Here is a 13,110-nt window from a genome sequence, read left to right on the forward strand (position 1 = left end):
AACATTCGCATTCAAGGATATTATCTTCCTAATATAAAGATGTCACATTATCTTGTCTTTTGAAGTTTGACTGAATAGTAAATTTTCTTTTTTCAAATTCTACTTGTTGATTTTCCGTAATTTTTTTAAGTACATCAAAATTTTCACTGGAAAGCTTTTTTATTTTGAATTGGCATACAGTGCAACTCTGATATAAGAGACCCTAATATAAGGAAAACGGATATAAGAGATTTTCTCTGGTCCCAAATTAGAGCCTGTGTTAATGTAGTGTAACCTGGATATAAGAAGCCATGATATAAGTCTAACCAAGATGTAAGATGGCTGTAGGCGGGGGTGGGGGGTTTGAACGAGAAGTCTCATAGCCGGGTTACCCCGTATTTGCATAAATCTACAAATAACTTTCTATTTTGCTTGATTATAATTGTTTTTTCTAAAAAACAATAACATTGTCACAATATAACTCGCACATTTATGTTAACTAAAATATTCAAAACAAGTTGAAAAATTACAACAACGACAGCATTAAAAAAAAAAATGTTTTATTAGCAAAAATTAAGTATACACTTGTATTGTATAAGATCACTTTTCATTCATACCTAGAGTTGGAAATCATCCAAAATCTATACGTTTAATTAACGAACATTTACATCCTCATACCATGAACATTACAGATGGTACTGAAGAATTGACCACCAAATCAGAGCAGATGGAGAAAAAAAAAAAAAAAAAATTAAAAAAAAATAAATAAAATATGGAAGCCCACCCCCAAATGGATTTTTTTAAAGAAATAAATTGATAAACTTAGATGTACTGAGCAGGAATAAAAATAAAAAAGTGGTTCTACAATTCTGGGTGTTTCTTCTTTCCATCCTTATTGAATCCTTTCAATCCACCAGTGGCTTCCTTTGCCAAATATTTGATGAAGTCATCAACTTCACGTCCACCCTGTAAGAGAAGAATGAGAGCTTTTGATAGAATCAAACTAAACATTACTTAATTTGATAAAAAGATCAGTTGCATTTTGTAAAGATTATTACAGTTCTTATATTGAATCTACACAATCAAATTTAATTCACAAAATGACCAAGACATCTAAGCAGAAGTTTAAATTAGACTAGACCAATTATCAATCACAAGTTAGGGTAGTCTGCATAAGATCGTTTAAGGTCTGTAAAAAAAAAAAAAAAAAAAATTACATTATTTAAACAGACAAATTTGTAGTTTTTTGGTTCTTGTTCAGAATTTCCTCTCTTCAAAACATTTTGACTATACAAAAACAAATATGCTTCACGATAAGAAAGCAATGAAAATGTTGATTCCATTTCTAACACATTTGTCACAACAATTAAGATGCTGTGTTTACTTGAAATAAATACAGTTTTCCTCATTGGAGACCAAAATCCAAAATGATTGCAAACAAACAGGAGCATATATCAAAACACTAAAAATGTGTAATGCTTTAATCAACTTAAAAATTTTTTTTATGTTTTAGTTAAATCAGTACTTATGCAGAATATGGACCATGCTGAAATATTTAGAAACCTATTTTTAACATGGGGGAGGATTTTCCTTTTGTTGACTATTCTGTACTTTTTCAAGTTAAACAGATAACTAACATTCGTGATGTATACAAAATCAATTTGCATATGACTCATTGGATTAGTGTGGAATTAAAAGTTGACAATCTAATCACTTTCACTAGATTAGTGTGGAATTAAAAGTCCACAATCTTTAATCACTTTACATTAAACAATGTGAATCTACTTTACCATACAGTGACAAGCAATAATCTGCCACAAAAAAATACTTTCACTTATAAAAAAAAAAAAATTATAACACTAACACTTTACTAGCTACAACCACTATCAACAATTTCACCCACTCTAAGTGCACCTAAATCTAAACAGATTCTATGAACAAAGCTTCTTTCCTAGAGCTACCAGCCTTTGAATCAGTTCTGTTGGCCTGCTTCTTTCTGGCTGACAACAATTGTTTTCAAGTCTAAAATGAACAAGTTCTTGTTGAGCCATTCCCTTAAATAATGAAATTATACCCAATTTATACCCCAAACAATTACTACTAATTAGTACCGGTGACCACTATTCACTCTTAACCATTATCCTCAAGTGGCCTTCGGGCCTTAATCAGTGGTGAATTCCTTTGATAAAAAAATTTTTTAAATTAAAAATTACTATGTATAAAAATAGTCAATACTTACATTATATCTTTGTGGAGATTTCTTAGAATTTTTAGATGCAAAATAAAGGGTAGGGAATCTGAAAGAAAAAAATTGAACAAACATTAAAGTTTAGTAAAAACCATAAAGATAGTTATTCAAATTTATTTGCCACCCTCCCCCAAATATATATAAATAGATAAATATCATTGAATACAAGACATTTTTTTTGCCCCCAACCACCTCTCATAATTATTAATCGTTAATTAAAATGACCGAAAGAATATTTTTATGAATTTTAAATTTTTCTTACCCTGTAACTTCAAATGGTTTTGGAACATCATTGGCAGTTGCATCCATCTTGGCAATAGTGATTCCAGGCTCATCAGCCAACTAAAAATAAAATTTTTTTAAATTAAATTAGGTCACATTTTATTTGAATCAATGAAAGTAAAATTTTTGCTATCATGAAATATATATATATATATATATATATATATAAATAAATTGGAGGAGGAATTAAATACAATTCCAGATGCTTTGTCCAATAATGGGTATCCTTTAGATGTAATTGAAACCACCATTAAAAGGAAAAGAGCAGATTTTTTACGTACTAAACCCAATATGGTGGATAAATGCCCGGTTTATATTCGATTGCCGTGGTTGGGGAAAGTAAGTTAAAAATTCACCAAACAAATTAGTTCAACTGTTGAAGGATGTTATTTTGCTTCAAATGTTCGTGTTGTATATAATACAAAACCATTAATAGCTTCCAATAAAAAAGATGTTTTACCCCCTTATCATATTAGTAATGTCATTTATTCATTTAAATGTGGTTGCGGTGCCGACTACATAGGTCGAACGTCTTTAAAATTGGTAAGTCGCATACAACATGTACCAAGCAACATCAGGAATGGAACATTTCTACCTATTGACGCTGTAAACAACACATATGGATACACTATAATAGAACACTTTATTAAATACCGGGATTGTGCAACAAACTTCAGCATCAACTCTTTCTCCGTATTGAGTCGAGCTCACTCCGTATATCATCTAAAAGTCTTGGAGGCTGTTCACATTCACGTTAGGAAGCCTTCTCTTTGTAAGCAAAAGGACTGCTTGATGGGTTTGAACGTGATCAGCCTCTAAAATCCCCATACGATTGCTCTTGCTCCCGTCTCTTTTTAGATTTTATCATTAAGGAAAACAAATTACTAAAAAATAAATCCCTCGATCCCAATTTTGATGAGGGAGGGCAAAACATGTCAATTGACTCGTTTTTATTTATTTTTTATTTTTTTTCTATTTCCCTACTTTTATTTATTTTTTTTTTTAGTCGCTATCCATTTTCCTGCCATTTTTTTTTTTTTTTTTTGTCTAGCATGATTATTTAAAGGCATTAATGAATTTGTTGTGTAGAGTTCATGAAACATTTTGTAAACTCTATGCAGCAAATATTTATGTTATTTTAATAAACTTTTTTATTCAATCTGTGTCTAAACCTTGACACAAGTTTTACTTAAAGGGATGGTTAGAATCTTAAGATCTATCAGTTGGAATTAATGTAGAAGATGGCGAGTGAATGTTTGCCGTCCAGTGGAATGCCCCATTCCCAACTAAAACAAGCAAAAAAAAAAATTCTTTCAAGACATAGCAACCTGCAACCCTTGTAAAGAGTGGCAACCCATGACAGATTTGAAACAGACGTGTCCACAAAAAGCACAAACATCAACTTAGAGAGGACAGCAGGTTTTCAAATTACTGTGCCAGAGAGTTGCAGTGAAGTAGATTTAAAAAGCCACATTTAATATGCCCATGTAGAGTTGAATGAACAAGCAATGACAAGACTATAGAGTTTGCAGCACACACACAGATCAGTAACCAAAAAATCGTACACCAAAATTCATGTAAATTGATCAGTTTTATTTTATGGTTAATCAATGCCATTTTGAAAACAGCCTGAAAGAATAAGGGAGATAACCCCAAATAATTCAAACTTGTAAGATTATAAGAAAGCCATTCTTGACATGGAAAGAGTGGTATTGAACAAAAATCTTTAAAAATGATTTGCTTTATAAAAATATAACTACTTCAAGATTAATTTATGTAATGTTTGGTGCATGATAGGTTCTTAGTCACAGATATGTACATCATGCAGATTTGTCTTTATTTTTGTTTTTTTTGGGGGGGTTGATATAGGGAAATTCTGGAAAGGTACCTATGCTTAAATTGTACTATTGTATAAAATTGAAGGGCTTTCAGTTTGGAAAAATTAGCAACAAAAAATCAGAAAATTCTACAAAATTTTGAATGTTTGAACAGTCATAAAAAGTTAGTTTTAAATTGTACAATTATTTTGATACACGAATGGAATAATTTTTGTACAGAATTCATCAAAATCTATTGAAGTGAAATTACCTTAACCTGCAGGGAATTTGTGAATTAATTCATTTCTCAACAATTAACTGAATTTTAATTTTGGGTGCTTATTTAAAATTACACTTCGTTTAAAAAAAAAAAAAATCTATGTGCAGAGTCGTTACAAAACAAAGACAACATATTCCAAAAATTATGTAAATTGATCAAGTAGTATTTTTTTCCCTTAAATTAAGAAAATCAAACTTCAGTTTTTAGCAATTAAAAAGTTATTTTAAATACAAACAAAATCTTTGTAGTTGAATTGAATTCTCGTGATTGAATTTTGACAAAATTTAAAACAATATGGTCCTCCTAGGTTCCTCATAAAATTTGATTTTTGGAAAACATCTTCGTTCCATGACGAGTACATAGATCATAGATCTTTTTTTGAAGAAAAAAAAAAAAAAAATCAAGTGTGATTCTAAATAAGAACCAAACTTTGTCAGCCAATTTCTTGGACTACATCGGGAACCAGCAACATCAGGAACTAGCAATTTACACTATCTCTCTCACCACTATGTTCAGAAAAAACTTCAAAAAATTGTGATTATAGTAAATTTTAACAAACAATGTTGACGTAAAAATTAAGCTCAAACCTTTTCTGCGAGTTCTTTATATTTGGGTTCTAAAGACTTGCAGTGTCCACACCAGGGTGCATAAAATTCAATGAGAACATCTTTTTCTTTATTATTTACAATTTCATCAAAATTCTTGGCAACCACCACCTAAAAAAAAAATAAAAATAAAGTAAAAATAATTGCAAAGAATATAATATACTAATACCAATCAGATGAAAACAGTTTATGCCGTTTACAAATTCCATGCATCCAATTTTTTTTTTTTTACATTAGCTACTTTTACATAAAAATTGTCAAATTAAAGCATCAAGATAAATATTTTTCATGGAAAAAAAAAATAACTATCAAGTTTTATTATAATCTTTCAGCATTTATCCAGAAATTAGTCACAAATGTTTATATCATATACACTCAAAAAACTTGCCATCTGGCAGCCATTAATCTAATAAGTATTCTTTTTAAATGTATAACTTGTATTGAATAATGTTAATAAAAATCTTTTGTAGTTTTAAATGAAAAAAGTTTTTACTTAAATTACCTTTTTGCAAAATTAATGGCCATATTTTAATGCTTTGACAATTTAGCCTTTTAAAAAGGAAATTATAGATTTACTAAACTATTACACATATATAGGAAAATAGGACATTTTATTATAAACGGTTTAAAAGAGTTATGCAAAGTAAGCATACAAAAATAGCTGTTTGTTTTCTAAATTAAAACAGTTATATTACTGATTTATAATCAGCAAGCCATTTTAATGGTAACAGAGGTGTAATTAAAAATATTTTAAAAAATTTATCATTGAGATTATGCATATAGCTTTACAGAACCGTTAAAAAGACTACACTAAATATAGTAATGGTAAAAAAATATTAATAGCAAGTAAGGTATACAGAAATTGTTTTGATAAGTGTAGCTTTAAAAAAAGACAATATCCGAAAACAAATGTAAGAATTTGAAAGCCATTAATTGCTTTTATGTACTGTAATCACTATTCAGTTACTAAAAATAAAATTAGCTGATAAATGAGATTTTTAAATATTTTATGCTAATTAAAATAGCATTTTAAAATTCCTTATTTTGGGAAGATTCTCATTAACTAAACTATTTACTAACTATAAATGGATAATTCATAAGTCAAGAAAATATTTTTTAAGCTTAAATGTGTGTTTAATATAGCTAAAATTAAATTTGGTGTTTTACAGTGTAATGAAGACATTAAAAAATGAAAATATAAAAAAAAAAGGTTATATTATATGTATCCGTTTTGAACTGAAGATCTCTGAAAAAAAAAAAAAAAATTTCACTTAATTTGATCAAGTAGCTTGTTTTTTTTACAGTGGAAAAACACGTTTTTATAACAGCACATTGAAGGTAGACATGTTTGAATTTCTTTAATTTTTGTTTGGATTTTAAAAACGCCACGGGGGAGATAACTCAGTTTAAAGCGCCGACACTCCCTCCCCATCTTTAATACTAGCTTTTCTTCCTAAAAATCGAACCTTTTGCTTGGTATCATAAATTGTTTTTTTTCGGTGCAAAACAAAAACTGCTTGATGAAATTAAGTGAAATTTTTTTCCGAATAACTTCATTCCATAACGGATACGTACAATTGAAACTTTTTTTCGATATTTTTGTTTTTTAATGTCTTGATTAAACTGTACAAGTACCTTAAATTTATTTGTTTAAACTTTTATTCTAAAATTAAATGATGCATTTTAAGCCAGATTCTTAGTTTCATAAAACAAAATATACTGAAAAGATTGACATGATTTTTTTATGCCTCTGATTTTATTTACTACAATATCAGCAAAATGTATTAATTACTAGAATTTCATATTTTTCATTTAATCTCAAAAGACAAATTAAAATCCTGCATTCTTCAAAATAGAAACTAAAAAGACAAAATATAAATATGACCCACTTACTTTTACTGGGTCAGAATTATCAGCAGGAACCTCTTCTGATTTTAAGTATGGCTCCAATTTATCAGCCATGAATTCAGTCACAAATTCTTCTAAATTATCCATGCTACAAAATAAAATATTTCATAATTTGACTAAAATAATATTTATGCAGTTAATATCTTTTATCATAATTCAAAATAAATATTAAAAATAATTCTTAAATAACCACGTGAATAAACTGAGAAAGCAAATCATTAAAAAAAAAATTTAGCTGCACAAAATGATAAAGGATTTTGTTATAATACTGTCAATTTTGTCCCTTACATTGTTAAGGTTTTTATTTTTTAATGAATTACGACTTAAATGATAAATTAAAAATAAAATTTCAAAAATACTTTTTAACACATTTAAATAAATTGGTCAACTAGTCAAGGGCAACCCTAAGGCTCCTAAGTCATAATTCTGACTGTTTAGCAAGAAGACATCAAGTAACATTTTTGAAGTCTTTAATATGATTCAATCGAGGGTTAAACACCAAATGTGCCCATTTATCATTTTGTGAAAATCAGTTACTAAAGAGAAAAAATTTCTAAATGTAAGCTGTAGAGATTAAAAAAATATAAACTTACGAAAACTCTTTCTTCATGACAAATTTTCTGTCTTTAGAATCTCTGGCAGTAACAACTGGTTTCGTAACACTCAAATCAGTAATTCCAAATTCACCCAGTTCATAGCTGAATTCATCAATGTTACTAACAGCAAAGTTAACATCCATACCTCCATCTTTTAATTTCTTGGCAACTTTCATTACTCTGCAAAAGACAATTAAAAAAGTTATGTAGAATTTCCAACACAAAAATATTTACAAAAAACAAAATTTTTCAAAGATATTCACTTACTGCAATTTCATAAATTGTCTTGGATTACCAATACTTATAACTTTTGTTCTATTGTGAAATTATGTCATAAAACCTTAAACCCTAAAACATTATGTTTTCATTTTTAAGTAAATGCTTTAAATAATTGTTCCTTAGTCATAATTATTATATCTAGACTGGATATGGATACGATGCTGGGGAGAAAAAAAAAAAAAAAAAACTTGAAGGAAAAAGTTTTATAAAAATAAATTCAACTTTTAGCCGTGTATTATCGTAATATTTCTATTTACTTGCCATCTCATGAGGGAAGAGTTAGACACAAGGTCAGTTTTTAATGAGGGGAAAATCCAGCTCCTCAAAAAGGGGCACTGGATAGGAACAAAAAAAAATAAAAACTGTCTTAGTCATGAAGGATTTTCTCGTCCACTGACCAAGGACAAAAAAGGTGATGCGCAGCATCAGAACAGATACTACATTGTGATCTTGGCATAAAGACCAAGGGAATGAACTATCGTATATTACCACTAGCATCATTATGAAATTCAAGGGAGATAATTCAAACTTTTGGGAGAGAAATCTAAAGGAATTATGGTGCTTCTAATTGTAAGAGTGAAATCCAAAATCGAAATACTGAATTTCAAGTAAAACAAATGGTATTTACATAATTGCCATGCCGCAAATAGTAACAAATTCAAAAATTATAGAAAACAATAAAGTAAAACAACCTACTCGTTTGTAGTTCCTCTCTGGTGCTGCATTTCAGATGACACCACAAAAAAATAGTGAAAAAATGATGAATGTGAGAAACATGAAGGGCCAACGTTGCCTTCACATTTTTACCAAGTTTCAGAAAAATCTAATGGATGGGGCAAAAGTTATGGGGTAAAAGTTATATTTTTGGCCATTTTTGACCCCTTTTGAGCTCCTGGGGTGCGGAATCCCAGTGTAAATGGATAACAGTGCAGTTTCAGGCTGTAACACAAGTATATTTGAGTTGACCACCGTGAAACACCAATATATAATCAAACATATCAAGTTTTTGTTGAGAAATATGAAAAAAAAAAAAGCCACAAAAAGGGGGCATTTTTAGCACTTAAAGTCCCCGGGGATGCGAACCAGAATTTTTCCAGGGTCACCCATACTGGATTTATATTAAGAATAATGAGCTCCACATTTTGGCCAAGTTTCGGAAAAATCTAATGGATAGATCAAAAGTTATGGGGGTAAAATGTCTCATTTTTTACCTCTTTTTAACCCCTAGGGACACAACGGGAATTTTTGCAAAAAAAATTTTTTTACTGTGCACATTTAATGAAGTACAATTTGTGGCAAAATTTCAGGAAAGACTAATGGACGGTTATTTGCCAATCATTCGGACTAACGGATGCCACTGAAAACAGATCCCTCTCCGATAAATTGGGGGACCAAAAATAATGAAAAACAGTTTCGATAAAGTTTTTATGGGGAACAAATTCATCCGGCATTTTGAATTCCATTACATCAGCAACACAACTTGATTATCTCCCCTGTCAACTGGTGTTTTTCCATAAGCAAAATATAAGGATTTTACTCAATTTTCCTTTTTCATTAATAACTATTTTTCTGCCTTATTTTTTTTTCATAATTTTTGGATATGTTACGACATGACAATTACGTAGGTACCATTTTTTTTTTTTTTTTTTACTTGAAATTGAATATTATGATTCTCAAATTTCCCTCTTACGAGATATAGAGGCATCAGAATTACCTCCCTGGAATATCATTATAATGGTAGCAATATTTCAGATATGTCTAAAAGTTGAATTTATTTTATAAACAAAACTACTGGATAAATTTCCATAATTTCTTTTGAACTGTATTCCCCCCACTCCAAGTAAATACATAAACATTTACTATTTTTTTTTATGACATCCATATTTAACCTAAATACTATTCCAATAGTTCAATTGATATCTTAAAAAAAAAAAAAAAAAAAAAAAAAAAAAAACCTTTAGAGAGAAAAGAAAAAAAAATTAATGCTAAATATAAAAATGTTGACATTTAAAAGTAAGACATGATCTATTAAAAACTTGCAAAAGGAATATGAATTACCTGTTTCTCCAATAATTACTTCCTTTTACATTCTTGACGTAATCAACTTGGTAATAAGCGACCACTAATGGCTTTTTAAATTCCTCTGCATTGCTTTGCACTCTGTGACCACAAAGACCCAAACTGTAAAAAATAAAAATGTTTGCATTTTAATGTGTTCAAATATAAAAAAATAAAAAACATTTAAAGTGTAAGCTTACGACAGAAATTCATCCTCATTGTAGAAAAAAGGAAAAAAGTCTTCCTAGTAGTACTAAATTTCTGTAATGTTAACTATTTTAAGAAATTTTGATATTTGCAAACAAAAATTTTTTTTAAATTAAAAAAAAAAAAAAATTCAATATCTTTCGAAGTTTAATTGTGACATTAATTGATGATCACTGCCCTTTTCTTGTTCATCCATTAAACTATTTTAACCAATCTCACAAAAATATCCATGGTATCTAAATATAGAGTAGCTATCTAATATCCTCAGGTCAACATTTTAAAAAAGAGTATTAGGGAAGGGCAGATCAAGATGGTGCGCAAAAAATAAAACCAAAATTTATTCTGAAAAAGTTCAAGAAAATTTGTTGTCAAAATAACACTGTTCTCTCTGAAAATGTATTTTCAGAAACATATAATTGAAGAATACAGATATGACACAAAAGTTACTTGTAAAAGTAAAAGTTAGTTTTAGTTCAATATTTTATATAAATAATGTATATACAGCTATTTAAAAAAAAAAAAAAAAAAAAAAAAAGGATAAATAATAGTGATAAATTTGCAAAAGAAAATATCAAAATTTGTATATTTTCTAAATAATGGCTTAAATACACAAACTGTTTTTTTAATAAATCTCCACTCAAGAGTAAGGGTTAAGTCTGACATGGTGCAGCATTCATTAGAGAAAGATTGAGATGGTTTTATCTAAAGGAGAAAGCCTCTAGGAAAAAAATTCACAAGTGAATCCCAGTCACATGTACAGAATTGTACAGGGATAGATGTTTTTTTTTAAGTTGACTGATGATTATTATAAAATTTAATGAATGGAAAGAATAAAATTTATTATTTATGAGAATGGAATTAAAAATGACCATGTTGTGGCCTACAGGGAAACAATTCCATGGTAACTGTTCTACAGCTGGGAAGTTTTTGGAAAGGAACACTATACTGAAATTAAGTTTGATGTTAAGCACATTAAAGTTCTTTTCAGTCTTGACTAATTTTTGTTGTGAATGTTTTATAAAGAGGAACCAGAAATTGAAGCTTGGCTGAACACCTTTCATAAAAATAATAGAGCAGAAAAAGACTAGCAACATTTCTTAAAATTCATGATTGGTTATTCAGTTTAGGAGTGAATCTTGTACATAAAACATACTTAACTTTCCCCTCCCCGTTTTTTAATTTTTTTTTTTTAGAATTCACCTATACATCAATTAACAAACATTTGAGTTCAATTAATGTTTTTATTTTTTGGTTTGGGGGGGGGGGGGGGTAAAAAAAAAAAAAAAAAAAAAAAAAAAAAAAAAAAAAAAAAAAAAAAAGAAACACACATAATCCCTTAAATTATCCGGACTACTGTTCATCTATTAGCATTATTCACACGTTTCAGCATATGTAACCTCCAAACATGTTTTTTTGTTTTAGATATATCTTGTCAGGAATTACATCAGCTAAACCCCCAGATTAAAACTCGTGAGAACACTGGTCTGAATAATACAAACTTAGAATTTTTATCTAAAAAAAATTCAGAAACTCAAATTCCCCAACAGATCTAGTAGTTTGATAAGTTTGGCCAGGATCAACACATAGTATCTGTTCTCGTATCAAACTTAATCCGTGCCATCCTCGATTCATGAAGGATAGGTTCCTTCTAGACTGAGGTAATTTTTATTCTTGTCCAACTCTGGAATTCCATTTTAGGAAGATTTTCTCCACATTAAAAACCAACCTCATATCTAACTATTCTTATGGGTAGCTAAGTACAAGAAAATAGAGCATTATAATAAGTAAATCATTGCACATAATGATCAGGTGCATGACAATCGCTTAAAAGTGTGTAGGAAAATAATGTGTACAGGTGACGATATGGCACAAGACAATAAGAGGTGCTTCTTTTTACACGTCTTTATATCAAACTTGAGATTGATAATTTTATCAACATTGTGGCATAGTAAGTAGCCAATCAGAACTTCTCTGCTCGTTGAAGAGTCAGCCATCTCAAAATAACCCCGATCATTTAGTAAGAGAAAGCTAGATGTCAAATCACATGAAAACTGACAGCGGTGAGGAGGAGAGTAGCAAATGAAGTAAACAGCCACAGGTAATTTTTTAATTCTTTTTGTCGATTTTTTCTGATGTTAAAAGTTGTCATAAAACAGACAAGTTTTCACAGTGTTGATGATTTAGAAGTTTTAATTTGGGAAATGCAATAAGAAAAATACTTAAAGGATGTCTTGGACACTTATAAAGTCTCCTATTTTCATCCCTCGAGTTAAATTCTCCAGAGGATTAATAATTAATACAATCAGTTATTTTCAGTTCGGACAAACAAAAAATTACAAGTTCTTGAGGATCTTAAAATACAATACGGACTGAACACAAGGGTTACATACTGCTACCAAAGGAATTGAGGCTATCAATGTCAAGTACCTTGTGGCGCTTGCCAGCATAAAATTCCATCCAGGATACTTTCACAGCACAGCCACACCTACCAGGTCATAATAGTACAACATTATGTACATGTGCATAAGGGGAGGTTTAATTTTAGTTTTGGCAAATTTCTGGTAACATGAATTGAAATACATTGAGGACACTGCTAAGACTGTTGCAAAGGTGCACTCTCTACCATGTTAAAAAATTATACAAGAGTATTATATATATATATATATATATATACACACACACCTCTACAAGGCCACTATTCACCCATGCATGGAGTATTGCTGCCACATCTGGGCTAGTGCATCTACAACTAGTCTGTCCCTTTTAGACAGGGTTAAAAAAAAAAAAAAAAAAAAAAAAAAAAAAAGCCTCCAATCTAATAGGTCCCATACTATCCAACATCGGTACCATA

The 13,110-nt window shown here is 29.5% G+C and overlaps 1 protein-coding gene across 1 annotated transcript in view; it reads right to left on the minus strand.

The window, feature by feature from the left end:
• Nucleotides 1-522: 522 nt before the first annotated feature.
• The window catches only part of LOC145269467 (protein disulfide-isomerase A3-like), a 39,461-nt gene continuing 26,873 nt past the window's right edge, over nt 523-13,110 (minus strand). Inside the window, exons 7-13 of the mRNA XM_080125173.1 lie at nt 10,053-10,175; nt 7,713-7,895; nt 7,105-7,207; nt 5,194-5,322; nt 2,490-2,569; nt 2,219-2,276; nt 523-945 (exon numbers count right to left, since the gene is read on the minus strand). Of these exons, the coding sequence (XP_079981299.1) occupies nt 841-945; nt 2,219-2,276; nt 2,490-2,569; nt 5,194-5,322; nt 7,105-7,207; nt 7,713-7,895; nt 10,053-10,175 (781 nt within the window). The 3' untranslated portion in view covers nt 523-840. The remainder of the gene's footprint in view (nt 946-2,218; nt 2,277-2,489; nt 2,570-5,193; nt 5,323-7,104; nt 7,208-7,712; nt 7,896-10,052; nt 10,176-13,110) is intronic.

The sequence above is a fragment of the Euprymna scolopes genome, chromosome 4, assembly GCF_053919585.1.
Source record: "Euprymna scolopes isolate OS-2025 chromosome 4, ASM5391958v1, whole genome shotgun sequence".
NCBI classification, from domain to species: Eukaryota; Metazoa; Mollusca; class Cephalopoda; order Sepiida; family Sepiolidae; genus Euprymna; species Euprymna scolopes.